The 26,091-nt window shown below is 45.2% G+C and overlaps 1 protein-coding gene across 20 annotated transcripts; it reads left to right on the top strand.

The window, feature by feature from the left end:
• Window positions 1–23,652, top strand: LOC147343435 (protein FAM90A13-like). Of its 20 annotated transcripts, XM_086379761.1 has the most exons (9): window positions 1–131; window positions 3,955–4,386; window positions 5,811–5,967; window positions 6,469–6,551; window positions 6,672–6,798; window positions 20,485–20,653; window positions 21,096–21,292; window positions 21,720–21,825; window positions 22,364–23,652. In XM_086379761.1, the coding sequence occupies exons 6-9, from the start codon at window positions 20,534–20,536 to the stop codon at window positions 23,066–23,068; spliced, it is 1,128 nt and encodes a 375-aa protein (XP_086235887.1). In that variant the 5' UTR covers window positions 1–131; window positions 3,955–4,386; window positions 5,811–5,967; window positions 6,469–6,551; window positions 6,672–6,798; window positions 20,485–20,533; the 3' UTR covers window positions 23,069–23,652. The 20 variants fall into 20 exon arrangements, 17 of the variants coding, with proteins under 17 accessions (XP_086235887.1, XP_086235889.1, XP_086235888.1 ...); XM_086379763.1 differs by lacking the exon at window positions 1–131 and having other exon boundaries at window positions 172–4,386; window positions 5,811–5,904; XM_086379762.1 differs by lacking the exon at window positions 1–131 and having other exon boundaries at window positions 172–4,386; window positions 5,811–5,959.
• The last annotated feature ends 2,439 nt before the right edge of the window (window positions 23,653–26,091 follow it).

Below are 26,091 nucleotides of genomic sequence, written 5' to 3'. Positions count from 1 at the left end.
TTGGCCACACCCTGCAGCATGTGAGATCTTAGTTCCCTGACCAAGGATCAAATCTGCTGTCTCCGCATGGGAAAGTGAAGTCTTAACCACTAGATCCACCATCAGGGATGTCGCATTCTGGTCTCTTCAAGGTGAGGGATTCAACATATGAATTTGGGGGAAGGGACACAATCCAGTTTATAAAGTTCATTCATTTTTTGTGTTTTTTTGGTTTGTTTTTAAACCTCTTATTTTTTATTAATTTTTTAAAAAGTAGAATTACAATTGACTTACAGGATATTACTTTCAGGTGTGCAATTTAGTACTTTGATATTTGGATGATGATAATGGATCATGATGTTGTTCAGTTGCGCAGTCATGTCTGACTCTTTGTGACCCCATAGACTGCAGCACACCAGGCCTCTCTGTCCCTCACCATCTCTGTCTCTCACCATCTCTCGAAGTTTGCTCAACTTCAGGTCCGTTGCATTGGTGATGCCATCCAGCCATCCCATCCTCTGACACCCTCTTCTCCTTCTGTCTTCAATCTTTCCCAGCATCAGGGACTTTTCGAATGAGTCAGCTGTTCGAATCAGATGACCAGAATACTGGAGTTGCAACTTCAGCATCAGTCCTTCCAACGAGTATTCAGGGTGATTTCCCTTGAATTTGACTGGTTTGATTTCCTTGCTGTTAAAGGGACTCTGAGAGGTCCATAATGGATCATACTCCATATAAAATATTTATAAAATATTGGCTATATTCCCCATGCTGTGCATTGCATCCCTGTTTCATACCTTGATTATCTGTTAATAGAATCGAGTGTTGATTCTGCTCCTGGAGGGCAGTTTGGAGTATTTCAGGAAGCTCCTGGAAACACTTCCCCAAAGAGCGTGTCCCCTCAGTGTTGTATATTAACAGCCACAATGTACTATAATAGACAGTAATGGGAATAATGGGAATAATGAAGATTAACAAAATAACAGTGAGGACGATGATGAATGTGTGGAGGGAGATGTGCTTATTATATCAATGATGGTGATAAACCTATAGCAAAGGGGGTGAAGGGACAGGCTTCCCCGAGTCCATGACAAGGTTGTGATATCAGTCCTCGAGGCAGCAGAGGTCTAGATTTAACAGGGAAATATGTTCTGGGACAAAGCCTAGGAGCAGGAAGAGAAAGGAATCCACGTCCACAGGAAGGCATGGGGGCGCTAACCCTATTGCCAGCCATGGAAGGAGGGGCTTCTGGGCACAGAGAGGCCTGGTCTGGGACCCCCACAGGACACCACCAGCTCTCCAGAGTGAGGACAGCTGGCTGCAGGGCGGCCGCCTCCTGGGACGTGCAGTTCCCAGTTTTGTTTCCCCCTGCCCCCCAATTGTGGCTGAATTCCAGCCATCTGCCCTGACTGAGCCTGTGAGGGTCTGACGTCGAAACTGCCCACTCTGGCCACAGAGAATGGAGGATGTTGTCCTCACAGCTCTCTGAGCTGCAGGGTGATGGGGACTGTGGGACCCACACTCCCCGGGGGACTTTACCAGTCATCACGCACAGGGGGTGACTCATCAGCAAAGAGGCACCCGTCTCAAGGTGACACCCTCCCTCATGGGGCTGACCACAGGGATAGACGTCCAGCCCTGGACATTGTGGCCTGAATAAGGACACACATGAAGGGCCATGTAGGCGCAGTGGTCACTGTGTGCTTGGCCAGCGCTTGCTGTCGGGCTGAGGTGAAGCTGGGCTTCCTGACTGCATGGATTTCCTCCTCCTCATCCTTTCCCAACATGGTTATCTTGAGATCACTCCCGAATAAATACTCAGCACATGAAACTTCATTTCCTCTGCCCTCTGGTATCCAAAACTGTGACAAAAGTGATAAGATTCCAGGGAAAATGGGGCTCACAACAGAAGGAATCGACTTCTGCTCAGGATGGAAATAACATGAAGACTGATGGCATCTCATGAGACTTGAATTTTGATCGGATGTGAGCTTTGCTGGCAAGAATCATGTCTATGAATTAATGAGGAAAAACACAAAATTGTTTGAGATGGGGAGAAATGCTAAAAAGCTCTACCCTCAACCTGGATTAAAGAGGGTATGAAAGGGAAACCATTAGAAATAAAAGGAATCCAAATTATTTGCTTATATTTTTTTGTTTCATTTAAAATTTCAGGTTGGGTGATGCCATAACATATTTAAACGCAAAAAGGAGGGTTCAGAGAGGAGTGGTTTAAAGTGTATATGGCTGGTTTGCAACTCATACAACTCAATATCAAAAAAACCAAACAAGCCAAATAACAATTGAGCAGAGGTCTGAACAGACATTTTTATAAAGAAGAAATACACTTGGCCACAGGCACATGAAAAGATGCTCAACAATGTTAATCAAAGAAATGGAAGTCCAATCCACAATGAGATGTCATCTCACACCTGTCCCGGTTATCATCAGAATTCTACGGCTAGCAGGTGTCGGCTAGAATATGGAGAGAAGGGAACCCTCCTACACTGTTGGTGGGAATGCAAATTGGTGTAGCCACTGTGGAGAACAGTTTGGAGGTTCTTCAGACTACTAAGCAGAACTACTGTATGATCCAAAATTCCTCTCCTGGGTAAAATCTGAGAAAAGGAAAACATGAATTCGAATAGATACATGCACCTCTCGTGTTCACATTAGTATTGTGTACGAGACCCCAGATACGGAAGCGCCTAAGTGTCCATCCACAGATGAACCGATAACACCCTCCAGTCCACGCTTGTTGCTGCAAATGGCAAACTGCTTTCATTTTTATGGCTGAGTAATATTGCACTCTATATTATGCCATGTGAAATAGCTCAGAGAAAGACAAACACTGTGTGTTATCATTTATGTGTGTAATCTGAAATAAAATAAAACAGAAACATACAGATATAAACCACAAAGCAGTGGTTACCACTGGGGAAGGGGAGCTGGGAGGCGCAAGTTAGGGGTTGGAAATTAAGAGGAACAAGCTGCCTTGTATAAAATAAATGAGCTGCCAGTATATATTACAAAACTCAGGGAATACAGGTGATATTTTACAGTAACTTTAGTGGGGCATCACCATGCTACATCTGAAACGAATATCATACTTTACATCAACTATCTTTAAAAACTAGATGAAAATAAAATACAGTGCATGCGTTTTAAATTATAACATACATTCTGATGCCAGGAGAGAATAGGGGAAAACACAGGTAGAGAAATGAATTCCCAAGTGAGATGAAAGGCAACTCCTTTCTTTTTATGTGGGTGATATCATAAATAATGAATAATCCTACAAGAGTTCTTTAAATCTTGCGGTGGAAAGTGTCCACTCCCAAAATGATGTTTCATTTAGGAAATGGTCTACACAAAATCTGATGAACCGTAAGGGAAAAAGATGAGCCCTTGGAGATTGAGTGGTAATGGGGAAAGTTTAAAATATTCTTTAAAAAAAAAAATTAAAACATAGTGGATTTACCTTAATATACTAGCTTCAGATGAAATTTCTTTAATGAACATGGGAGATGGAATTGAAATGCATGAAATAATAGGATTCCCAGGCATTATATGGGGTATAAGCAAAATGTCCTCAGATAAAATGAAATACCTACTATGTCCTCTGGTTTAATTTTATCCATTTGGGAACCATGGATAAGCCACTGGTAATATTTCTACTCCAGTATGGAAATCAACTGTGCATGGCATGGAAGTAAAATAAATTACAACAGTTTACTATGTAGGAAAATTTTTTGTTGATTTCCCCACTAACCAAGAAATAGAGTATAAAATTGTCTTCCCATTTTCTGTGCACAGTTAATAAATTGTTAACATGTTCTTGAAGGCCCTGTGTGGCCAGTGCTTTAATGAGTCATGCTCTGCAGTCCAGGAGTAGGTATTATATGGTCACCTCGTTATTTATCTTTCAAGTGTTCATAGTCCTTCATCTTGCATTTTATTTTTAATTTCTCCCAGAGAATCCCAGCTTCATTTCCCCAGAATCCCAGTGTGTCTGATGTCCTGCTTGTTTTGAAGACATAGTTGGTTCCTGGTGCAGAAAATGCACTCAAAATATTTATGGATGAAGAAGGAAATGATGGATCTTCTCACTGTCCCTGGACAATGTCATTACATCCTTGCTCTTCAACATGCCTGAGGGTTATACTTTCCTATTAGTTTGGAAAACCTAATCAAATTGAAGAGGGTTCCCAATAAGGTGAACCATTGCCTAGATTGGATTATAGGCTGTTATTCAGGTATAAAAGGAAGTCGTACAGGCAGAGGGATGTATTTGTTCAGAGAAGAAGAAGCTGGACTGCTTGGGACCTTGAAGAAAGAAATCAGCTGCTTGCTGTGGAGTCCTCAGATTCTACTTGGCTTCACTGGCTCCTGCAATTTGGGGTTTTGGTGAGTCCTCCAAACTGAGATAGGAGTGTGTTTCTTTCCCTTAATGTTGTGTCTTATCTGTCTCTAGACACTGGTGTCAAAGCAGCCTCTTATGGTCTCTGACTCATACTGTGTCAACATTTTCTTTGCCACTCTCATTTCCAACCTTTGACTGTTCACATCCCTTTTTTTCAGCTCCAACATTGCTGTCTTAAATCTGTTTAATTATTTCATCTGCCTAACCGAAGATCCTAGCCGTGTGCTCTCTAATACAGCCCCATGTGGCTGGAATATTTAAATTCATGCAACTGAATAGCTAACTTTCACATTGTTGGTAGTGCCATCCAGATTTCAAGTCTCTTGTCATGATACACGTGTGGCACAGCAGTTTCTGTATCATACAACACTGGTATAGAGCATGCCCTTCATCTTGGAAAGTTCTACTGGCTGTTGATCTCCATCTGATGTTTTTACTAATTTGTTTCTAATACTTCATTTTCTGCCTGTCTGAATTACTGTCCTTCTATGGGTTTCATCAAGCGATTTTCTTCATTTCTTATGTGACTTGAGATAGATTTTTATGTTAAAATAATTATTTCAACATAATTATTTGTTGGAAGGTCTCTTGAAATGTGTCCACTGGTGTGACTGCCCTTTTGCATATGACTGGGGTTTCCTTCGATATCATAGGAATTTGCCTGTTCCTCTTATCAGTAGAAGGAAAATTCTAAGAGTGAAGACGAACATGTCACTTCATTCTGAAATTGTCTTTAAGTCAAAATGAAAGGCAAATCTTGATTGGTTTTCCTGGACAGCCCCTCATGATCCATGGGGTTGCGCGTTGGACACGACTAAAGTGACTTAGCAAGCACGCACGGACAGTCCATCCATGGATAATCCAGTCAGTGATTCAATCACTTTCTTGAGTGGATTTTGGGGTTTGTGCTTTGTCCTAGACACTTGATTCCTCTCCACAGTTAGCAGAGGCATGGATCCAGGAATTCATTTCTGATAGGAAATGATCCCTAGGCTTTCACTTTGTTTGTGAAGGGAGGACTGGAGAGCAGGAGCCTGAGAGCAAATATCTTTAGGGAGATTTCTGTTTCAAGACAGAGGGGATGTGATGAAGGGATCGACTGTGGATATATGGAGAGGTTCCTCCCAAACTGGGTGATAAACATGAAAAGAGATTACAGGGAGCTTCTTCTGATTGCTAATGTTAGAGGTCATATTACAGGTAAAACCAGGGAGACCTTTGTTACTCTAAAGGAATTTGATCACAGGACACTGACTGAGCAAAATTAAATGACAGCTGCTCCTTCCTCTAGTGTAACTCTGTCATATTAAAGTTTTTGGAATCTCTGGGTGTCATTTGTAAATTGGCAAATGAAGCAATTTCTTCCTAAACCTCAGTTTTTCCATATTTTTGAACATCGTTGATCTAGAGAACAGCAACAGTCTATGACAGCAACACTGTGACTCCTGGATGCCGGCTACCTTCTGGTTCGGAGGATGTTAAGGACGAGGCTGGCCAGACAGGTGCCACGGCTTCTCCAAATGGAATAAGTTCTCAATTCAACTCCATCTAAAATAGGTCCTTAGGTGACTGATATTCATGTGCCTGTGGAACAGAACTAATGTCAGGGCTGAGGGGAGCTGGAAGGCAGTGTGTTTCCAGAGGACTGCCAGGGCTGTTGGAGAAGCACTGTGGGCGCATAAGGCAGGAGATGATCTGGGGGCTTCCAGAGTGTTTACCTACAGCAGTAAACCATCATCCACTCTGGCGAGAGTCAGGGTCCCCCAGGGTGGGAACCCGGGAGGACACTGAGCGATTCTGGGTGCCACGGGCTGATGAACACAAAGTCAATGCTTAGCATGTTCTTATTTGCCGACTCTGACTTTCTGTGTTAGCAACCACAGCTCTAGCTCTTCACATGGGATCTGGGAGAGAAGAAGCTGCATAGTATTCCCTGGATGCACCACCGGGTGCACCACCACCATTCTGAGTGCTGGGCTGGGGCTACACCCAGGTGAAGGTTGGGGCTTGAATTCAGGTGGGTCTGGAAGCACAGGACTGGGGTCTCGTGGCTTCTCCATCCTCAGGTTGGCCTGCCTAGTGCTTGATCAGTTGTGAGTGAGATCCCGAGAAAGGCTCCCGGTGACTGAGCTTAAGGATGGAGCCCCTGGTGAGTAGTGATGCTTCCTCCTGAAGCTGCACCCAGTCCCCATCCTTCCTCAGCTCAGCCGCCCACTCTGGACAGTGGTAGGGTTGTTCTGTCTAAACCAGAATATCCCTGATGTTTTAGGAATCGGTGACATTTGAAGATATAGCCGTCAACTTCACCCAGGAAGAGTGGAGCCTGCTAGACAAGTCCCAGAAAAACCTGTTTAGAAATGTGATGCTGGAAACTGTCTCCCACCTGGTCTCTGTAGGTGAGTCTGTCAACAGGGATGTGCCTGCACCTGTGTCCATTCTGTTCATTCACTCACTGAACAAGCATTTAGAACAGCTTCCCTGTGTCCCACTCAGCTGCTTCCTGATTCTCTGATAGTCCTCATAATTACTTAAAGGAAGACATTCCTTTTCATGGCACTTTTCATTACCACACTGAAAGGTTATCTTGGCCAGATTTCATATCTTTATTGGTACTTAGTCTCAAAGTTCAGAACAGGATTGGGGATTCAATGGACATTTTAATGTATAAATAAAAGGATCAAATATTTAAAATAATAATTCTTCTGTTCGAATCACTTCATGAAGACTTAACACCAGAGTCCTGTATATGACATAATTGCGATTCTTCCTGTAAGGTGAATCACTACTGGATCCTGTTTGACAGGAATATTCAGCCCACTGTAGAGTCTTTTGATCTTTCCCATTTGGAAAAGACTGAGGATTCTGTAGCCTCTCTCTGAACTGGTGCACGGGCATCAGCCCCTAGACAGCCTCACTGTTCCTGCTGCTGCTCTGGGTTTCCTCCTGGTCTGCTGAAGGACCTTCACTGTTCTGTCCGGTGAAGATGTTACCTGCACCAACCTTCAATTATCTCTTTATTTTCTTCACTACCTTACCCATGACTTGAGCACAGCAAATGGTAATTAGCCCACACTTAAATCCACGTTTATTTGTTTTTTAATCAAACAGGCTATGAAATTAGCATATCAGATGTGATTTCATAGCTGGAACAAGGAACAGAGCTGCGGACTGAAGCAGCAGGAGGCCTCCAAGGTCAGAGTCCAGGTGAGCGTCAGAGGCCTGGGCTTCAGGGCAAAACGGTTTCAGCTGGTGTGTTAAGTCCTTGGCGACACCAGATGAAAGTCTGATGAAGACAGGGATATATTCCAAAGTGGAAGTGAGGACATTGGGGCATATTCCTCGTGTTGTCATCCTTCTGGGCCCCTATCATCACAATTCATATTACTTCCTGCCATTTTCTTGTATTTAAGGAAAGGTTTCTTGTGGAGTTATCGCACCTAAATTTTCACATAGTAATTCTTGTCCTGATCCTGCCATTTCATGTTTTTTCCACCATTTTCTGACCCAATGTCTCCTGACCACATTACATTGTTATATTTTAATCCTGTTTTTCTTTGCTAATAGACAATGACTTTTAAAATATTTCAAATACAACATTGAATATTTCCTTGCTATACACAGTTTCTCCAACTGAGTGCCAATATTTGAAACATACTCACATGACCTTGGTGGTTGTCTACATTTTATTTCCCTAATGCCATTCTAAAATCTATATTTTTTCCATTCTTTAGGCAGTGAACGATCCCTTAAACAACAAGAAATGATATTCATGCAAAGTGTCTACAGAAAGCACATATCCTCTACTATGTCAGGAGTAAGTTTCAGGGGTGGGAAACTCAGTCATCCAAATGAAAGACCCAGCAGTGTGATAAGTTGGTAATTGAGCACAGTTGCCTGTGTGTAAGTTGAGATAAAGCTTTCAGAGCAAATTTTTGAATAGTCTGAAATTGGTTAAGTGAATATGAGCTTAAAACTAATGTAAGGAAAAAAGTCAATATCACAAACATTGTTCATCTCCTAGTCTTTAGAACACACTGAAGTTTTCAAAATTATCTGATATCTGGGGTTTGGAAACTATAAAAGAGAATGTTTGTGCCTGAAGGGGAGTAACACAGCATGTTTGCAACCAACACGGGAGACATTTTACCAGGAGACTATTGCTGGCTGATGCTCTAGGGTGAACATGTAGAAGAATAAGTGTCTGCTTGGACATGGGCAAACCAGTAACAGCCTCATATCTCCTTTCCCAAAACAGGTTTCTCACCAGCAAGGGGATCCTGCTGGATGCACTAATTTGAGAGATGAATTAGCTTCTAGATCTTCACCTCAACATTCATCAATTCACTTAAGAAGGAAACATGTCAGCAAACAGTGTGGAAAATCATGTAGTCAAGGATCATTTCTTAATGCACAGGGTCCTATTCACACTAGAGGAAAATCATGTGAATGTCCTCTATGTAGAAAAGTCTTTAATAATTACTTTAACCTCAGATGACACAGGATGATTCACACAGGAGAGAAACCATACAAATGCAGTCTCTGTGGAAATGGCTATTTTCTGAGAAACCACAACTGGGTCCACACGGGAGAGACACGATTCGAATGTCACGTGTGTGGGAAGCTCTTCAAAGTTCATACCTGGAACATGAGAAAACACACAGGAGAGAAGCTCTATAAATGTCGTCTGTGTGAGAAAAGTTTTCATCAAATCTCTTACCTTAGAAAACACGAGAAACTCCATCCCAAAGAGAAGTGCTATGAATGTTGTCAGTGTGGGAGTCTTTAGCCAAAGCTCTGGCCTTAGTCAGCACAAGAGAATCCACGCTGGAGAGAAACCTCACGTGTGTCTTGTGTGTGGGAAGGCCTTCAGTCAGAGTTCTGAATTGACTCGGCACAAAAGGACCCACACAGGAGAGAAACCCTATACATGTCAGCGGTGTGGGAACACCTTCAGTCAATATGCAAACCTGAGAAGGCATGAGAGAACACACACGGGTGAGCAACCCTATGAGTGTCAGCTCTGTGGGCAGTGCTTTAGTCACTGCTCTTCTCATAGACAACACGAGGAAACCCAGCACCAGAGAGAAAAGCAGGAAGGCCCTCAGTAGACTTTCTCACCTGAGGTGACACGCTGTTCCTTCCACATTCCACACATGAGGAATGTGGGAGGAACAGCAGCCATAGCATTAGCATTTAAACTCACCAAATTCACACTCACTAAAGTAACTGTCTGTAATCAATATGGAGGCTCCTTCAGGCATCACACTCCCTGTCCAGACAGGAATCACCTGTGGACATGGATCCACACGTGCACTATCTCTGTGGCAAAGCCTTTAGTCACTGGCCCGACCTCAGGTAACTTAGCAGAACTCCCTCTAAATACAATATGGGTGTTTTCAGCAACAACTCCCAACCCTTAAAGACCCTAGAGGATGTGAGCAGAGGATAAGAACGCCTAGTTTTTCTTTCATAATTATTGTTCAACGTGAGCCAACTCCATGTGGAGAACCACTAGGACTTTGATAACTGTCAACAAACATTTGGCCAAGCCCCAGGCTTGATGTGCACAAGAAATTCCGTGAAAAAAATAAGCACTAAAACAAGAACAAAGACGAAGACCTTTGAGAAATACTAAAGTCTGTTGAGCAGCACCAAAGCATACTTCTGAACAATTTATCCTAGAAAAGTGATTTCACAGAAAGTTCTGAGAAATTCTCTCTCCATAGAGCAACCCCTCTGGTCCACATGTACTCAGACTATACAACATACCATCAGTGTCATGAAGGAAGGGAAGTCTTCGGTGATCACTTATTTCTCAGTCAACACAAACTTATCACACTGAGGATGCAGCAATCCTAAAATCACAGTGGAGTTACAGCTGGATTTCGTATCAGAAGAAAAAAATCCTGTGTAGGAGGTGTAGTGTTAGTCGCTCAGTCATGTCAGACTCTTTGTGACCCCACGGACTGTAGCCCACCAGGTGCCTCTGTCCATGGAATTCTGCAGGCCAAGAATAGTGGAGTGGGTTGCCATTCCCTTCTTCAGAGGATCTTCCTAACCCCGGGATTGAACCCAGGTCTCCTGCATTACAGGCAGGTTCTTTGTGTAGCAGGGCAAACCCCTAAAAGATCCTTGTGCAAGCCCCTAAAAACTGCTGTAACATACAATCCTGTCTCCCTGGTGGCTCAGTGGTAAAAAATCCACCTGCAATGCAGGAGACGTGGGTTTGATCCCTGGGTCCAGGAGATTCCCTGGAGAAGGAAATGGCAACCCACTCCAGCATTCTTGCCTAGAGAACCCCATGGAAAAAAGAGCCTGGGGGTACAGTCCATGGGGTTGCAGAGTTAGTCACAACCTAGCAGTTGAACAACAACAACAGCAAACACGTGAGTAGATTGTGATTTGGGGAAAGACCTATTCATTAAAACGTGGCATGAAATGGAGAATGAAGAGACCTGGCGACGTGGATGTAAAGTTCTGTAAGAAGTTAAAATTTGTGTGTACAATAAATATTGTAAATATTCAAACAATCATTTGTGGCTAAAGGAGCTCAGTGTTGCTGTCTGGTTGCTTTGCCTGTGTTCATGCTAGTCGCTTCAGTCGTGTCCAGCTCTTTTTGATCCCATGAACCACAGCCTGCCAGGCTCTTCTGTCTATAGGATTCTCTAGGCAAGAATACTGGAGTGGGTTCCCATGCCCTCCGCCAGGGGATCTTCCCAACTCAGGGATCAAGTTCACGTCTGTTTATGTCTCCTGAACTGGCACGTGGGTTTTTATCAGTTGTGCCACCTGGGAAGTCTGGTTTCTTTGGGCCCCTGTAAACACAAGGACGCAGGTCTGCACTCTGAGAAAGTGGGCAGAGACTCAGCCCCACTCTCTGAGTCTCCCTTTCTCCACTGCTCTTTCCATACACCTCAGCTCCACTCATTTCAACATCTCCCCACCCTATCTATCCCTTCAGGCCCTGGGGGTGACACAGCTCTGATCTTCAGCTCCACTGGCCAGGTTTCCCGGAATGTCATGACCTGCTCAAGCAAGGACCCGGGGGGAGTCTCAGAAACCTCTGGTCTTATATTATTTGAGGCCCTTCAACCTATGTCAGCGGATAGAAACCACCTGGGGCTCAAGAGGCAGACATGTGATCTCTGCCCTCCCAGACCTCAGAAATCTTTGTTATTTTGTCCCCAAATCTCTGAACTGAGCCAAGTCGATGAAGAGTTCTTTCCATGATTGTACTCTTTATCTTACTCAGCTGATTCCTGAATTATGCACACAGCAGTCTCAACAGAAACCCAGCCGTGTTACCCTCACATAAGCTCATGGGATAAATCTGCAAGAATATAAAATACCTAAAACTATCAGCCATCACACAAGCAGGTTTTTAAAAGAATTAGTGCAATGTCCATTTCCAAAGAAAGAAATGAATGTCATCACAAAGCAAATCTCCTCTCTTGTCTGTAGGACTTCCAGGGAGAGTCTTCCTGGATATCCACTCGGATGAGGTGCGCTCCTGCCAAAGCAGCACAATTCCCCAAGAAGGCCCGAGTCCACTCACAGAAACACACACAAGGATGGTACTGATACCTCACTACTTTTCTTTTTTTTCTTACTTATTTATTTAATTTTAGCTATGCTGGGTCTTTTTTGCGATGATTGCTTTTTCTCTAGTTGCAGCGAGCCAGGGCTACTCTCTGGTTGCCCTGTGCAGGCTTCTCCTTGCAATCGCTTCTCTTGCTGCAGAGCACAGGCTCTACGGTGCATGGACTCAGTAGTTGTGTCTCCCGGGTGCTAGAACGCAGGCTCAATAGTGGCGCATGGGCTTAGTTGCTCTGTAGCACGTGTGATCTCCCCACATCAGGGATCGAACCCATGTCTCCAGCATTGGCAGGTGGAGTCCTATCCTCTGAACTACCAGGGAGACTCCATCATTAGCTTTCAAAATCTCCACGAGGAATTCTGGGGACAGCCAGGTGGTAAAACTGAGCAAGGGTAAGGGGCAACCAATTGTCTTATCTGTCTATTGTCATGCATTTCATTCCTTGGGTACAAATGGCTCAACAAGGTCATGTGACCTTGGAGTAGCATGGAGGTCAGTTTGCAAAGACAACTTTCCCCATGGACACATCCTTGGCCTCCTGAGTAGCTTCATGTCATCCAGTGAAGTTTGTCCAGCACCCATTTTTCTGAGATTCTACTGACAGATAGGAGGAGTGCACCTGGATTTCAAGTTGCTTTGAAATATATGTGGTGTTCAGCTACACCCCCAGAGAAATGGAACAGCAGTCAAAATATGTAGTGATGTGGCTTTAGACAATGGGGTGAAGATTCTTTAATTTTTTTTTCATTTTCATTTTTATTTTTCTGAGGTATTCTGTTATAATATTAGAGTTTTAGGTTTACAGCAATATATTTCAGCTCCTGCATACCGAGCACCTGCTCAGCACCAACACATTATCTTCCCTCCTTTACTCTCCGTGACTGTGTTAACCTTGGGCCCTCCCGCCTGCAAATTCCCCGCTGCATCCACCACTCAGTTCCGTGCATCTGTGTATGTGTCATTTGTTTTGTTCCTTGATTTTTTTTCCACTTGTTTTCTTTTTGTTTCTTGGTTTCTTCCTGCTTCACACATGAGTAGAGTCAATAGGTGTTTCTCTTCTCTTAATCTGTCTTCAGACATGGAAGGAACAGGCTGATATATGACTTGGATTGGTCAGGAAAATCTTAACAAGGTCACATGACCTTGGAGCAGTAACGACTCAGCTAAGAAAGGGAAATTCCACCACGGACCCTCAGCCACCTCCGAGGCTGCATCTCCTCCACTGGATGGAGTCCAGCGCCCACCATTCTGAGTATCTACTGACAGATTGGAGGTACCCAGCCAGACTTCAGGTTGTTTGTTTTTATTTGGTGTTCAGTGTATCCCCCAGAGAAACAAGACATAAATAAAATATGTACACAGGTGGCTTTATGCACTGTGAAAGTCGTTCAGTGCTGCCTGACTCTTTGCGATCCCATGGACTGTATAGTTCGTGGAATTCTCCAGGCAAGAATACGGGAGTGGGTAGCCTTTCTCTTCTCCAGGGAGTTTTCCCAACCCAGAGATCGAACCCAGGTCTCCCGCATTGCAGGCAGATTCTTTACACGCTGAGTCACAAGGGATGCACTGAGGCATGGATAATGTAATTTTTAAGTATTTCTTTTTCTAGGGTATCTTTGGGTTACAGTAGTACATGCTTTATTTCTATAAAAAGTAGATTTCAACTCTGGTATGCCATAAAACTGACCAGCACCAAAAACTGGGTTTTTCTTTTACCGTCCTGTGGGCCTCTTTTACTGCCACCCTCGGACACCAGCTGCTCTGTTCTGTGAATGTGTGTTTATTCTTGTGTCATTTGCTCTCTCTTAATAATCTTTTGTACTTCTTCCCTCTTTTTCTTTGCATTTAGTGTTCCATATATGAATGAATTTATAAGGTATTTCTCTTTTCTGAAAGTGTCTGCAAGATGTTGTTAGATCAAAGGTGATACTTAACCTTGATTGGATTAATACAACCTCATCAAGGTCAGGTGATGTGGGAGCAGACTCAAAGGTAGCAGGAAAGGGAAATGACCCCACTGACCCTCCTTAGCCACCTTCAAAGGTGCACAGACTGTACAGCACCGACATTCTGAGCATTTACTGACAGGTAAGAGGTATGCAGCTGGGATTGAGGCTGATTTAAGTTTGGTGATGTGTGTCCATCGGAGAAATAGGACAGTAGACAAAAGAGGTACCGATGTGGTCTAGGCGATGGGGTATGGATACTTTAATGTTCACATTTCATGATTTTTGTAGGGTGATTTTCTTGAAGAGATCTCTAGTCTTTCCCATTCTGTTGTTTTCCTCTCTTTCTTTGCATTGATCGCTGAGGAAGGCTTTCTTGTCTTTTCTTGCTATTCTCTGGAACTCTGCATTCAGATGCTTATATCTTTCCTTTTCTCCTTTGCTTTTGGCTACTCTTCTTCTCACAGCTATTTGTAAGGCCTTCTCCGACAGCCATTTTGCTTTTTTGCATTTCTTTTCTATGGGGATGGTTTTCATCCCTGTCTCCTGTACAGTGTCACGAACCTCCATCCATAGTTCCTCAGGCACTCTGCCTATCAGATCTAGTCCCTTAAATCTATTTATCCCTTCCACTGTATAATCATAAGGGATTTGATTGAGGTCATACCTGAATGGTCTAGTGGTTTTCCCTACTTTCTTCAATTTAAGTCTGAATTTGGCAAGAAGGAGTTCATGATCGGAGCCACAGTCAGCTCCCAGTCTTGTTTTTGCTGACTGTAAAGAGTGTCTCCATCTTTGGCTGACAATAATATAATCAGTCTGATTTTGGTGTTGACCATCTGGTGATGTCCATGTGTAGAGTCTTCTCCTGTGCTGTTGGAAGAGAGTGTTTGCTATAACCAGTGCATTCTCTTGGCAAAACTCTATCAGCCTTTGCCCTGCTTCATTCCGTACTCCAAGGCCACATTTGCCTGTTACTCCAGATGTTTCTTGACTCCGTGCTTTTGCATTCCTGTCCCCTATAATGAAAAGGACATGTTTTTTGGGTGTTAGTTCTAAAAGGTCTTGTAGGTCTTCATAGAACCATTCAACTTCAGCTTCGTCAGCGTTACTGGTTGGGGCATAGGCTTGGATTACCGTGATATTGAATGGTTTGCCTTGGAAACGAATACAGATCATTCTGTGGTTTTTGAGATTGCATCTGAGTACTGCATTTCGGACTCTTTTGTTGACCATGATGGCTACTCCATTTCTTCTAAGGGATTCCTGCCCACAGGAGTAGATATAATGGTCATCTGAGTTAAATTCACCCATTCCAGTGCATTTGAGTTCGCTGATTCCTAGAATGTCAATGTTCACTCTTGCCATCTCCTGTTGGACCACTTCCTATTTGCCTTGATTCATGGACCTGATGTTCCAGGTTCCTATGCAAAACTGCTCTTATAGCATCAGACCTTGCTTCTATCACCAGTCACATCCACAGCTGGGTATTATTTTTGCTTTGGCTCCATCCCTTCATTCTTTCTGGAGTTATTTCTCCACGGATCTCCAGTAGCATATTGGGCACCTACCAACCCGGGGAGTTCCCCTTTCAGTATCCTATCATTTTGCTTTTTCATATTCTTCACAGGGTTCTCAAGGCAAGAATACTGAAGTGGTTTGCCATTCCCTTCTCCAGTGGACCACATTCTGTCAGACCTCTCCACCATGACCCTCCCGTCTTGGGCAGCCCCACACGGCATGGCTTTGTTTCATTGACTTAGACAAGGTGTGGTCCATGTGATCAGATTGGCTAGTTTTCTGTGATTGTGGTTTCTGTGTGTCTGCCCTCTGATGCCCTCTCACAACACCTGCCATCTTCCTTGGGTTTCTCTTACCCTAGACGTGGGGTATGTCTTCACGGCGGCTCCAGAAAGCACAGCTGCTGCTCCTTACCTTGGACGAGGGCTATTTCCTCATGGCCACCACTCCTGACCTTGAAGGTGGAGTAGCTCCTCTCAGCCCTCCTGCGCCCATGCAGCCGCCACTCCTTGGATGTGGGGTAGCTCTTCTCGGCCACTGATGGTGTGATCACTCACCTAGAGCCAGACATCCTGGAATGTAAAGTCAAGTGAGCCTTAGAAAGCATCACTACCAACAAAGCTAGTGGAAGTGATGGAATTCCAGTGGAGCTATTTCAAATCCTGAAAGATGATGCTGTGAAAGTGCTGCACTCAATATGCCAGCAAATTTGGAAAACTTAGCAGTGACCACAGGACTGGAAAAGGTCAGTTTTCATTCCAATCCCAAAGAAAGGCAATGCCAAAGAATACTCAAACGAACACACAATTGCACTCATCTCACACGCCAGGAAAGTAATGCTGAAAATTCTCCAAGCCAGGCTTCAGCAGTACCTGAACCGTGAACTTCCAAATGTTCAAGCTGGTTTTAGAAAAGGCACAGGAAAGAGAGATCAGATTGCCAACATCGAAATAGCAATAGAGTTCCAGAAAAACATCTATTTCTGCTATACTGACTATGCCAAAGCCTTTGACTGTGTGGATCACATTAAACTGTGGAAAATTCTGAAAGAGATGGGAATACCAGACCACCTGACCTGCCTCTTGAGAAACCTATATGCAGGTCAGGAAGCAACAGTTAGAACTGGATATGGAACAACAGACTGGTTCCAAATAGGAAAAGGAGTTCATCAAGACTGTATATTGTCACCCTGTTTATTTAACTTATATGCAGAGTACATCATGAGAAACGCTGGGCTGGAAGAAGCACAAGCTGGAGTCAAGACTGCTGGGAGAAATATCCATAACCTCAGATATGCAGATGACACCACCCTTATGGCAGAAAGTGAAGAGGAACTCAAAAGCCACTTGATAAAAGTGAAACAGGAGAGTGAAAAAGTTGGCTTAAAGCTCAAAATTCAGAAAATGAAGATCATGGCATCTGGTCCCATCCCTTCATGGCAAATAGATGGGGAAACAGTGGACACAGTGGCAGACTTTATTTCTGGGGGCTCCCAAATCACTGCAGATGGTGATTGCAGCCATGAAATTAAAAGATGCTTGCTCCTTGGAAGGAAACTTAGGACCAACCTAGATAGCATATTGAAAAGCAGAGATATTACTTGGCCAACAAAGGTCCGTCTAGTCAAGGTTTTTCCAGTGGTCATGTCTGGATGTGAGAATTGGACTGTGAAGAAAGCTGAGCATCGAAGAATTGATGCTTTTGAACTGTGGTGTTGGAGAAGACACTTGAGAGTCCCTCGGACTGCAAGGAGATCCAACCAGTCCATCCTAAAGGAGATCAGTCCTGGGTGTTCATGGGAAGGACTGATGCTGAAGCTGAAACTCCAATCCTTTGGCCACCTCATGCGAAGAGTTGACTCATTGGAAAAGACCCTGATGCTGGGAGGGATTGGGGGTAGGAGGAGAAGGGGACGACAGAGGATGAGATGGCTGGATTGCAATACCGACTCGATGCACTTGAGCTTGAGTGAACTCCCAGAGTTGGTGATGGACATAGAGGCCTGCCCTGTGCTGTGATTCATGGGGTAGCAAAGAGTCGCACACAAATGAGCGACTGAACTGAACTGATTCAGCGAATTGGTTAGATTAAACGTTATGTGTACAAAAAATATATTTCAATTCCAGTCGATCAGACAATTGGTGAGCACCAACAACTTGGGTGTTTCTGTAACCCTCCTGTGGACCAGTTTCACTCATCAGCTGTCCCCTTGCCACTATCCTCTGACATGCCCTGCTCTGCTCTGTGAGAATGTTTGCTTTTTTGTCATTTGCTTTCCTTTCTTTTTTTTTTTTTTTTGACTTATTTGCTTTTGAAATTTGTGTTTAGTGTTCCACATAGAAGTGAATTCACAAGGTATTTCTCTTTTCTAAATGGGTCTTCAAGACACAAGACAAGATACAGGGTGAGTTTTGCTGTTCAGTCGCTCAGTTGTGTCTGACTCCTTGTGACCCCCCTGGACTGTAGCCTACATAACATTGATTGGTTAAGAAAATCTCATCAAAAAAAAAAAAAAAAAGGAAAGAAAACCTCATCAAGGTCATGTGACCTTAAGGGAGTATAAAGTCAGTGGGAAAGGGAAATTTCCCCTCTGACCCTCCTCAGCCACCCTGAAAGCTGCATCTCCTCAGCTGGAGTGTCCAGCACTCATGATTCTGAGCATCTGCTGACAGACTAGAGGCTCACAGCTGAATTTCAGGTTGTGTGGTTTAAATTTGGTGTTTGGCCTGTCCCTCAGGGAAACGGGACAGCCTGGGATCGATTCTGTAATTTCTTTTGAATTTTATTTTACTTGTTTTAAGTTTTGGTATTATCCTAATATAATTTTAGTGAAGTTTTAGGTGTATCACCATACATTTCAGCTTCTGTGAATCACACACCTTCTCAGCAGCAAAAACTGCAGTTTTCCTCTGTTACTATTTGCTGCCCCATTTTCTTTGAGGTTCCTCTTCTGATTTCCTTCACTCAGGTCTGTGTATCTTTGTATTTGCTATCATGTCCACGTTGTCTTCTTTAAAATTCTTTTTTCTTGTTTTCTTTTTGTTTGTCTTTTGTGTTCCACACATGAGGGAAATCGTGAATTATTTCTTTCTCTTCACATGTCTTCAGATGTGGTTAGACCAAAGGGAATAGATGCTGTCACTTGGCTAAGAAACTCTCGACAAGCTCATGCGACTTTGGAGCAGCCTCAGGTCAGCAGAGAAAGGGACATCTTGACTGGTCCTCAGCCACCATCAAATCTGCATCTCCCTCAGTGAGGGCAAGCCTCTCCCACCTCTATGATCATCTCCTACAGAGAGGAGGAACACAGCTGGATTTTAGATTGGTTTGCTTTTTAAAGCTGGTGTTCAGCATATCGTTCAGAAAAAAAGTCCATAGTAAACTTATGTAGTGGTATGGCCTGGCAATAGGGTAAGGTGTCTTGAACTTTATGATTTCATTTTTTAAATTGAGTAAACATTGATGTTAATATTAGATGTTTCATTTGTAGTTTGTTTTGTTTTTGTTTTGTTTTGTTTTGTTTGCAATTACAAAGCTAATTTTAAAACTTTGGGGTGAACTCCACAGGAATAGAAAAGACTGGGAAAGGATAACCCCCTCACCCTCTGAGAGTGGCCGAAAGGGAGAGAGGCTACGTGAGGGGAAGGAAGCACAAAAGGGACCTGCTGCAGACTCAGGGCAAAGGGAATGCCATGAGTCCTGGGGCCCGGGACCCCTGCAGCAGGAAACCCCAGCATTGGGGCACTGGCTTCAGGGACACAGGCCAAGGGCTAGAGGGTTGCACACGAAGCCCCACAGCTACTTGGCTTCCCCCTTCCCTTTTGCCTTTCTCAGCTTCTGTTGCGTGATCTGCATGTCCCTCTGCTTGGGGGACAATCACCCCAGTGGCTCAGTGCTTTCCCTTAACTGAGCTGCTCTGCCTTTTCTGATTCTTCTGGCGGGCAAGCTCCTGCTGGCTACCTCGCGTCATGCTGACTGCAGCGACTCTGCCCTTTTGTACATTATCACATTTCAGCTTTTGAACCTTATTCATGCTCACCACCCAGATTTTCCTCTCTCACTGCCACTACACATTTGACCACCGTGACTATCCTGGCTTCTCCACCGAAGTTTCCTCCCTCAGTTCAGTTTAGTCGCTTAGTCATGTCTGACTCTTTGCTACCCCATGGACTGAAGCACATCAGGCTTCCCTGTCCATCACCAACTCCGGGAGCTTACTCAAACTCATTTCCATCGAGTTGGTGATGCCATCCAACCATCTCATCCTCTGTTACCCCCTTCCCCTCCCGGCTTCAATCTTTCCCAGCATCAGGGTCTTTTCAAGTGAGTCAGTTCTTCGCATCAGTGTCCAAAGTATGGGAGTTTCAGCTTCAGCATCAGTCCTTCCAGTGAATATTCAGGACTGACTTCCTTTAGGATGAACTGGTTGGATCTCCTTGCAGTCCAAAGGACTCTCAAGAGTCCTCTCCAACCACAGTTCAAAAGCATCAGTCCTTCGGTATTTGCCTTTGTTTACAGTCCAACTCTCACATCCATACATGACGACTGGAAAAACCATAGCCTTGACTTGATGGACCTTTGTCAGCAAAGGAATGTCTCTGCTTTTCAATATGCTGTCTAAATCGGTCATAGCTTTTCTTCCAAGGAACAAGTGTATTTTCATTTCATGGCTGCAGTCACCATCTGCAGTGATTTTGGAGCCCCAAAAAATAAAGTCTGTCACTGTTTCCCTATCCACTTACCGTGATCTTACTTTTCTGAATGTCAAGTTTTAAGCCAACTTTGTCACTCTCTTCTTTCACTTTCATCAAGAGGCTCTTTAGTTCATCTCCACTTTCTGTGAAGAGAAAGATCTGGGTAGGAGAAGTCAAATTGTCAGAAACCTGGTCGCGATGTCATGATCCCCATTTAGGGTCAGAAACCTGGTCACGATGTCATGATCCCCATTTAGGGGTGATAGGGCAGGGATGTCTCTGTGTCTCTGCATCAGTTTGACAGTTTTTTCTTTCTTTTCACAGAGAAAATCCAAAAATTAAGATTGAGGAGAACCTCCAGTAGGTGTGGAAGATGGCTGGTCATTACGGATGGCTGACAGCCTGCCAACTCTTTCAAGACCAGAAAGTGAGGAAGCAAAACCCGGGACCTGGGAGGCAGACGGCTCCCCCACCACAGGACAAAGACTCTATGGTGTGTGGAGGCTTGGACCCGCAGGGAATCTGTGGGTGGCATGGACTGCGGAGACAGGGTTTAGACCTGGAATATTCTGGGTCCATAACTCACTAGTGCATTCCCATCCAAAGATAGCTCCCTCGACCTCCCTCCCCAGCAGATCTGGCCACTCAGAGCCTGGGAGGGACCATCTGGGCTCCTCGGGGTTATGTCTGCCCTGGCTTCATCCAGATCTTTCAATGGGGCTCTTACTGTTCACCTTAGGCCGCCAGCCCCTCCTCCTCTGATGCTCCTGATGAGGGCTTTGGGAACCACAATATTGTAACTATCCTGGCACCTAAGGAACTGTGTCCTTTCTCCAGAACCAGCATGCAACGCTCTCCATCCATCTTTGCACTCCCTTTGGCCTCGTGCCTGTGGCTTCTGCTGACTCACTGACCTGGTTCTCCTCCACCCACAGGTGAAGTGTAAGGACTGTGGAGCCTTTGGGCACACAGCAAGGAGCCTCAGGTGCCCCATGAAGCGCTGGCAAGGGGCGCTGGTCCCCCTGCCCTTGGGGTCCAGATTCGGTAAGGAGAACCTGGCGTGGAAGCTGCAGGACCCACCGACCCCAGGGACCCCTAACACGGCTGAGAGAGAGGAGGAGGAAAGGCAGAGGTGAGTGGCGGGGAGGTGGGACCCAAGGTCTGGGCTGCAATCTGGAGACGGTTCCTCTCCTTGTCGACACTGTGCTGAGCCATCTCTAGAAAGGACAGGGAAACTGGGCAGACAGAGACAGGAGCCACGTGCTCAGGGGCCACACTTGGGGGCTCACACTAGACTCTGAAGTCACGAAGGAAAGTGGGGAACACACATAACTTTGCACCTGACCAGACCCAAAGCCATACAGATGAAGAGACAGGACTTCCTGGGAGACCCTGGAGGGGTCTTTGGAGTTGGGAAGGACCCAGGGGTCTGCACAAAGGCAGAGGGGTTCAGGTCTGATGTCACACCCAAACTAGGAAAGGGGCTGGGCCACAGCACCGTTGATCCCAACTGTGACAAGGATACTGGGTTTCTGACACTTGACATGTTTGTGTTGCAGGAAAGAGGAGCAGCAGAGGAAGCTCCTGCAGCAATTTCCCAGGAGGCCCCGTGGTCGGCAGCTGCAGAGCTGGAAGGAAGAGCCAGAGCCCGGCCTCTGCCTGAGGGTCAGTCTCTGCTGGGCCCCCTCTTTAATCCACTGGCCTCAGTCCTGTCTGTGGGAGGAAACCGGTCATGTTCTTTCCTGACCAAAGTCATCATTTATTTTTCAGATGCCATTTTTCGCAGTGCCTTTGATTTTGCATTCTTACTCACATGTCTGGCGAGAAGCTGGCAGGGACATGGAAGTGATTTTATCAGCAGCTTCCATAGTCGAATCCTTTAAGTTAGAACAGAAATCTGTGAATTGTGATTCATCCTCCAAAACTGGACAGATAAACTCATTTTGCCATCATGGCGCATGCAAAACCCCAATCTGTGTACAGTCTCGAGAAGAAGATCTACCAAAAGCTTGCTTCCCCTTACTGAACAAGAGACATTGTTAGAACATTTCCATTTGCCATTGGATGTATAAATGTATCAAGGTCACATGAGCACCCTGATGTTGAGGACCTTATCATATAAAATTAATTCCTGTGAGGTGTTTTTTTTCTGGAGGGAAGGAGATTCTCACCCCTGGCCTCTCTGTGTGGTCTTCTCTTACAGCACCCAAACATGCCCCTGCTTATCCACACATCCAAGAGGAAATCCTTCCAGGATCCCAAATCAAGAGGGTCACCAACGAGGAGAGATGATGTGAAATCCAGCCTCCCCACAGTGCCTCTCATCGGCAGGAATTTGGCTCCAGCCTCCAAGGGCCGCATCGAGGCTCCAGGCAAGAGATGTGGGCAGACCCCCAGCCTGACATGTGTGAACCTCCCAAAGAAACCTAGACTCAGCCCCGTACAGACCCCCCAGCAGAGCACTCCGACAGCAGATCTGGGGGCCTTCCTGAATCTCCCTCCTCCACCCAGCACAGCTGGACGTGGACCGAGAGTGGCCGCCCGTGTATCCAGGGAGACACCTGCCCAGGGGCAATGCTTGGACCTCCAGCCTCCAGCGGACAGATCTCCTTCCAGGAGCGTGGGCACCGTCTCCGCAGCCCACCTCCTGCCCATCATCCACGTCCCGGCCCAGCCTCTCAGGATGCTCTTCCTGAGAGATGGCGAAGGCTGCTGGAGCTGCCAGTACACGGCGCCCCTGTCTCCACGGCCTGCGGAGCAGCCAGCCCCTCCTGCTCAGAGCCCGTCCGTTGACCAGGAGCCCGACGGACACGCTGTCCCCGGGCCCCGGAGCGTCCTCTACGATGACCTCCAGGTGTCTTCTTCCTCCGAAGAGAGTGACTGGGACGAAGACTCCAGTGGCAACTGAGACTCGTCCTCCAGCGCCCGGTGCCCTGACTTGACTGTGACTCTGGCGGGTGGGCTGGGTGTTAGAGGGAGCGGCTGTTCCCGGTGAAGCAGGACTCCCCACCCTGGTGGGCGAGACAGCAGTGGGACTGGACCACCCTGGGGACACACAGCTGCACACACTGCCCTGTCTCCTCATGGAATCCGAGTCTGTCCCATGGCACTCATCCAACCGAATGGCAAGCTGTCAACCTAAAACTATTATCAGTAATTGAGGCAAATTCTAGGAGTGACTTTAACCATTGTGTAGATAGGAAGTGATGGTAGTATCTGTAGTTGATGATGGTAGTGTCTGTGTTGGATGGTAGTATCTGTATCTGAACATTTGGAACCTGCCTAAAGGGCCGGACTCTGCTCTGCAGAAGGTCAGCAGTGCCTTGTCCTGAGAGAAGTCTAGTGGGCTCTGTGGAGTCTTGCACTATAAATCACAGTGGGGAAAATTCCCAAGGCTGTGCTTATCAAGTGTCATTAAATGTTACTACAAAGCTTTGTTTTATAAAATTTTCTTTCTGTGTTTTCAGAATAAACTAGAAAAATTACACAGCCCTCTCAAGAGATGTAGAAAGATCATTTGGTCACATTCAACACCCTGGTTAGGCAGGCCCTGCACCCGGCCCCTGCAGGGACTTCCTTCTGCCCTAAATCAAATCAGCAATAGGTCAAGATCCATTTCATATGTATATATAATTAAATACTGTTGAATGTAATATGCTAATATTTTTTAAGATCTTTTGTATTTATGTGCATCAGAAAATTTTTGACTTTGTTATTATGTATCATGTGACTTTGTTATCCTGGAATGCTATGCTTAGTGGCTCAGGCGTGTGTAACTCTTTTGGACCCCATGGACTGCAGTCCACCAGGCTCCTCTGTCCATGGGGATTCTCCAGGCAAGCATCCTGGAGTGGGTTGTCAGGCCCTCATCCAGGGGATCTTCCCAACCCAGGGATTGAACCCATGTCTCCTGCACTGCAGGCAAATTCTTTACAGACTGAGCCACTAGGGAAGCCCTATTATGTCATCCTGGTATGAAAAACTAGTTGGAATCAGTTGCTGCCTTGCTTTTGAATGATAATTTTGGTGGGATTGATATACTGTCTCCCACAAATTTTATAAAATTTACCAATGAATAAGTTTGAATTTTAATAAAGTTTTACCATAGAAAACATTTTGTGTATGGTTTTTATCTCTTAGCCTTGAGGATCATCTTAACACTATTTTGATTCAAGATAGATCTTGTAATGGAGGGGAAAGAGGAGCATGGGAGGACTGTATGAAAAACACAGAATCAGGGCCTCCCAGATCCTCGGGGCCACTTACGCACGTTAACAGTGCCCCCGTGTCAGTCCCCTGCTTGGAGACTGTGGTCAGCCTGTGCACTGCCTACAGCCCCAGGAAGCCCCAGAATCAGCTCAGCCCTCATCCTCAGGTGCCCTTCGCCAGCTCTTCCTCCAGAACCCTGGGAGTCCAGACAGCAGGGGGCTGTCAGGGGGATCTCGCAGGGGGCTACAGGCAAGTGTCAGGGACTTTTGCTCCTGGACCAAGAGAGGCCAGCACAGGCCACCTCAAGTGGTTCGAGAACTCCCTGACAAACCAGGCACTTATCTACCCTTGCTCAGGCTGAGGGTCACCACCCCCTTGTCTCTCAGTGAAGTAAGTGAAAGTCGTTTAGTTGTGTCCAACTCTTTGCGACCCCATGGACTGTATAGTCCGTGGAATTCTCCAGGCCAGAATATTGGAGTGAGAGGCCTTTCCCTTCTCCAGGGGATCTTCCCAACCCAGGGATGGAACCCAGGTCTCTGGCATTGCAGACAGATTCTTTACCTGCTGAGTCACAAGGGATGCACTGAGGCATGGATAATGTAGTTTTTAAGTACTTCTTTTTCTAGGGTATCTTTGGGTTACAATACTATATGTTTTATTTGTATAAAAATAGATTTCAACACTGGCATGCCATAAAACTGACCAGCACCAAAAACCGGGTTTTTCTTTTACCGCCCTGTGGGCCTCTTTTACTGCCACCCTCAGACACCAGCTGCTCTGTTCTGTCAATGTGTCTTTATTCTTGTGTCGTTTGCTGTCTCTTTAATTTTTTGTGCTTATTCCCTCTTTTACTTTGTATTTAGTGTTCCATATACAAGTGAATTTATAAGGTATTTCTCTTTTTGGAAAGTGTCTGCAAGATGTTGTTAGATCAAAGGTGATACTTAACCTTGATTGGATTAATACAACCTCATCAAGGTCAGGTGATGTGGGAGAGACTCAAAAGTAGCAGGAGGGGAAATGACCCCACTGACCCTCTTTAGCCACCTTCAAAGGTGCACAGACTGTACAGCACCGACATTCTGAGCATTTACTGACAGGTAAGAGGTATGCAGCTGGGATTGAGGCTGATTTAAGTTTGGTGATGTGTGTCCATCGGAGAAATAGGACAGTAGACAAAAGAGGTACCGATGTGGTCTAGGCAATGGGGTATGGATACTTTAATGTTTACATTTCATGATTTTTGTAGGGTGATTTTCTTGAAGAGATCTCTAGTCTTTCCCATTCTGTTGTTTTCCTCTCTTTCTTTACATTGATCTCTGAGGAAGCCTTTCTTATCTCTCCTTGCTATTCTTTGGAATTCTGCATTCAAATGGGAATATCTTTGCTTTTGTCTTTTTTTTTTTTCTTTTCACAGCTATTTGTAAGGCCTCCTCAGAGAGCTGTTTTGCTTTTTTGCATTTCTTTTCCATGGGGATGGTCTTGATCCCTGCCTTCTGTACAATGTCATGAACCTCCATCCATAGTTCATCAGGCACTCTGCAATATTGCTCTTTACACCATTGGACCTTGCTTCTATCACCAGTCACATCCACAACTGGGTATTATTTTTGCTTTGGCTCCATCCCTTCATTCTTTCTGGAATTATTTCTCCACTTATCTTCAGTAGCATATTGGGCACCTACCGACCTGGGGAGTTCCTTTTTCAGTATCCTATCATTT

This window comes from Bos grunniens, chromosome 27, assembly GCF_055505025.1.
Source record: "Bos grunniens cultivar Pamir isolate PY7600 chromosome 27, Bosgru_T2T1.0, whole genome shotgun sequence".
In the NCBI taxonomy this organism is placed as follows: domain Eukaryota; kingdom Metazoa; phylum Chordata; class Mammalia; order Artiodactyla; family Bovidae; genus Bos; species Bos grunniens.
This window is presented reverse-complemented; position numbering and strand designations above follow the sequence as displayed.

What these genes read in the sequence shown, in the direction of transcription:
- LOC147343435 (XM_086379761.1), top strand. Translation starts at nt 20,534, where the DNA reads ATGGCTGGTCATTACGGATGGCTGACAGCCTGCCAACTCTTTCAAGAC. An exon ending in CACAGGACAAAGACTCTATG is followed by an intron (nt 20,654 to 21,095) that starts GTGTGTGGAGGC and finishes CTCCACCCACAG; the next exon opens with GTGAAGTGTAAGGACTGTGG. An exon ending in AGCCCGGCCTCTGCCTGAGG is followed by an intron (nt 21,826 to 22,363) that starts GTCAGTCTCTGC and finishes CTTCTCTTACAG; the next exon opens with CACCCAAACATGCCCCTGCT.